Source organism: Solanum pennellii, chromosome 12, assembly GCF_001406875.1.
Source record: "Solanum pennellii chromosome 12, SPENNV200".
Lineage (NCBI taxonomy): Eukaryota > Viridiplantae > Streptophyta > Magnoliopsida > Solanales > Solanaceae > Solanum > Solanum pennellii.
Window position 1 is genome coordinate 67,846,690 of NC_028648.1, and position 4,523 is coordinate 67,851,212.

The window sequence follows — 4,523 nt, forward strand, 5'->3', positions numbered from 1 at the left end:
TAGGAGTTTAAAAATAAAAATTTGAAGTTGAAAATATTTTGAAAAGCAAAATTAATTTTTTGAGGTTGGGGGGCTAGCCGATGGTGTTTGGGTGGGTGGGCGGTCAGGGATCGAATTAAAACTAAAATTTTGAAATTGAAAATATTTTTTTCAAATTAATGTTTTTCCCCCCAAAAAAAGGTAATTTGAAATTGGAGGAGAGTTTTGGAAAATGTTTTCCTTAATTTTTGAAGGGAAGTCATTTTCCTTAATTTTCAGAAAAATGAGTTGATCTGGAAAACATTTTCCAAGATTTTGTCCCAACCAAAAATGAGAAAATTAGAAAACGTATTCCAGAAAATGTTTTCCTTCATACCAAACACACTCTTAGTCACAATCAATCAAACAAAAGAAATGTCAAGAAAGGAGCAGAGCCCATCCACAATAGGTGCTAAGAAACTATGCATTCGTAGCTAATTGTTTGCAGTTTTACAAAATTTACAAGATTTTGATGCGTCTAGATATGTTGCGATACATGAGGTAAAAATTAGATGTAATTTATTCTAGATATATACACTATATTCAAATGGAAAAAAAAAAGACACATCTTTCTTTTCAACAAGAGGAGTCACAACTGATTAGAGTGTTACGATGTTTCATTTTTTTGTTACAACCCGAATTTCCGAAAGAATGAAATTCAAAAAGTTATTTGGATGTATCTTGGATACAAAACAAATCTCGTTCGCCTCCCTCCCATATCACTGGCCACTCTCCTATGTATCAGGTATCCAAATACATGTGAATCACATCAGATACATACATATACATTTGTCTAGCGTTTTTATCTGGAGTATTCACATCTATCTACGATACATTACAAATATCGCTCGCCTCCCTCCCCTTCTCGTTCGTCTCTCTCCCTATTTTAGTGTATCTGGTAATAGAGTTACATGCATCTAGGCGTATCTTTCTCAACTCTTCATTAGTGGTAAGATACATAATATTTTGAAATTATAGATAATAATACTCCCTCCGTCCACCGAATTTAAGAAAGAGATGAAGACTTTTGAAACTTGTGGTCCAAAATGAATGATAGAGATTTGTGTGGTTATAAATCATTTGATTAAGGGTAAAATATACATTTATATAATTAAAGTGTTACTTAATATATAAATGTGTCATTTTTTTTTGTACGGACTAAAAAAGAAAGAAAGTCACATAAATTGAGATAGATGGAGTAGTCAAAATATGAAGAAGGTTTTGTGTTATGTAAATCTAGAATCGTGGTCAAATAGATTAGGTTTTTTCAATCTTTTTAACATTTTCTGTTCCGCAATGCTCTTCATTGTAGGGGCACACTTGTGCTATCAACATATTTGGATTAATTCGCGTTCACATCAATGATAGTTTTATGGTGGTACATAGATTTTTGCCGGAGAGCAGTCCACAATGCATAAACTTGTATATGTAACTTCAAATTATGAATTGAATTTACAAGCCGCTCTCAAAGATGTCAATATAAATAGATAAATACTTTCAGAGGGTAAGTGCCTCCAATAGAATCAAGGTACAATGAGCTATGAAGTACGATATCTGTTGTGGCGATGAGCCTTCAGTTGCATAAACGACAACTTTCTTGCAATTGCCTGCCAAATCATATCAACTGCATCATTAGGTTGGGATGGATATTGGTACTCAAAATGTTTTGTGAACTCCTTCAACCTTTTCCACATTTTGATCCACTGATCCTCCTTGATTCCTCTAAGGAAATTAAGAAGATATCCCTTCCTTACAGCGTATGAAGAACGAATAAAGATGCAAAACTTGGAATAATCGAGAACATCTTCAAATGGTAGCTCAATATCATCACTAATAATTACAGGAATACAATGACTAGAAATAGCATCAAATAAGCGGTTGGATGAAGGGGTGTCTCCAACAATATTCAGGCAGAATTTGGAAGAGGCCATTCCACGTCCAGCCTCCCTAACACCATTTGATTTGACGCTTCCAAAAGTGAAGTGTACATCTCTTTCGTTCTTGAGAAGGTTGTATAATACTTGACGGATCGTTCCACCCTGGTATTATATAAGCAAAGAAAAACTATTATTATCTACTTCAGTTCCATAACATGACTACCAAACTCCTTTTTTTTTTCAAGCATAAAAATGATAGAAACAAGGAATTAAAAATAAAATTGCAACTTACACTTTTCCTATAAATTGCCCCCTGGAAATAAACTAATATATGACGTTGCTCAAAAGAGGGCGAGTTGTTAGCATCTAATGTCCTGACGATATGTTTGTAAGGCGCAATCACATCCTTTTCAATATTTGCTATTTTTGTTCGGTACCTTCCAAAATCTGCAAGCACAAACATTGCAGAGCTCAACTTCTTTCTTGCAACCAACATGCTATTAGGATGGTGAGCAACAATCACATGATTTACGCCACCATTTATCTTCCACTCATGTCTACTTCTTAAAAACTCTACCACTTTATCCTGTAGTATTCCATTTAAACTGACCTTTCCCTTCCTAGGAGGCCTAGAATGCCTGTTGTAACTCAAAGACGAAAAGAATGGGACAAAAACTACATCGGCCTCACTTGAATTCTTCACTCTAATAGCAGTGCATGGTCTTGTAATATTAGACGATAGAAGATCAAGGGTAAGCCAATATTCAACGCTATGTTGTAAATTTAAGGCACCGGGGTATGAGGGTATGTGACCCTGTATATCAACATTGGGCCACATTTCCTTTCCGTTTCCTTTCCAACCTAATAGCCCAAAGTGAAATTCAGGGGGTAAGTCATACATATACACCCTAAGAAGAGCTTGTTTAGTGTCACATATATATCCACGTGAATTGCTAATAGAACTGGATGCTTCAAATGATGTTGTATTGTGGCTTTTCGCGTTTTCTTCAGATGATGTAATTTTAAGAGGCGAAAAAGGGATTTTAGATTCTACACATGAGGTTGAGTAAAGAGAAGAATTATTAGTATTCACAATGAATGAATTGTCAGCAAATTGGACAAGGGACAATGAAGAAACAATCAAGACCAAAATCGAAATGGCTATTAGGCAAAATAGAAATCTTGATGCTAGCATACTCTTTTCAATAAAAAAAGACATCTTCTAATCTAAACAGATTCATGGATGTTAAAGAAAGTAATCACAAATTGGAAACACAACTACTTTCATATGGTTGTTTGACCGATTCTTGAGACAGGTAAAAACAACATTACATATTCCTTAACCTTTATTTAAATAACTATTATTAATTAATACTTTCTTAATTGTCATAATTTCCTTTTTTTTAAGTCATACAGTGAGAATTTTGACTAATATTTCATTATTATTTTTTTCTATTATAAAAAATTGCAATTTTGAATATCTGAATTTTCTTGTCTAAAACATTGAATAAATGTAATATAATTTGACAATGAAAAATTAATCAATTTTGACTTTTGAAAAATGCAATACAACAATTAAAAGTAGACCAAGGAAGTACTCCAACCATAATTTGATACTCTATCCAATTGAGTTAATATCCATATTAATCCTCTAAAAATTGCAATTTCTTTCCTAAACTTGTGGAACAGACTAAAAAAAATGTTGCTATTACTTATTAAGACAATAAAATTTGTAGAAGTGTCCATGCTCTGACTATAGGGGGAAAAACATAGAGAGATAATTATAATAATCTTGACTTTTAAGTCTTTATCATCTTAAATTGTGCCAACAAATAAAGAAATAATACTAAGACAACATTGTAAGAACATAGAATAAGTTGAACCCAAATTAAATTGATTCATCATAAAATTTAATAATTTACCTAATGTTGTCATCATCATACAGCTTTTGAATGTATTCAATATTCAAGATCTAAAATTTACAATTTCAAACACTTGTATTTTATCTATAAAATAGAATTATTATTTTTTTTAAAAAAAGTGTTTAACCTTTCAAAATATGCACAGTAAAAAAAAACATAATCAATAACAAAAATAACTACTAGAAATACATTAAAAATCTTGCATTTAACACAATAACTTAGAGTATTTTATAATGCATTTGTTTATTAAAATCGTCACTATCTCATTTCTCATAGATCAACTCCACTCATGTGTCACGGACTTAGAGCAAGCGGCGGGACATGACTCATAGCTACCTATATTCTAAGTCAAACCCTCAGAATCATAACTAAATTTATTTATATTAAAAAAATCCACTTAAAGCATAAAGATATTAAACATTTTATTTTTCAAAATGTTTCAATGCAATCTTTCAGTATCTCTTTGTCCATCTCATCAACTTAACTTTAAGAGACATGACTCGACAATTTAGTGGTGGTAAATAGACGGAATAAATTAAATTTGGGTGGGTTAAAAATTGATCAATATAAAATGAATAATAATTAAATTCATAAATATTTCATATGGGTAGAAATGGATTAATAATAAATGGATTGGGTAAACTACAAATTTAATCATATTTTCATGTGTAAAGAGTACTTCATTTTAAACTAATGAAACTATCCG

The 4,523-nt window shown here is 31.7% G+C and overlaps 1 protein-coding gene across 1 annotated transcript; it reads right to left on the bottom strand.

Moving 5' to 3' along the window:
* Positions 1-1,546: 1,546 nt before the first annotated feature.
* On the bottom strand, positions 1,547-3,121 carry LOC107006500 (probable arabinosyltransferase ARAD1). The gene is made up of 3 exons (XM_027913327.1): positions 2,927-3,121; positions 2,188-2,857; positions 1,547-2,057 (listed from the first exon to the last, which is right to left on the bottom strand). Exons 1-3 carry the CDS (start codon positions 3,112-3,114, stop codon positions 1,557-1,559), a joined length of 1,359 nt encoding a protein of 452 aa, XP_027769128.1. The 5' UTR covers positions 3,115-3,121; the 3' UTR covers positions 1,547-1,556.
* Between the last annotated feature and the right edge of the window lie 1,402 nt (positions 3,122-4,523).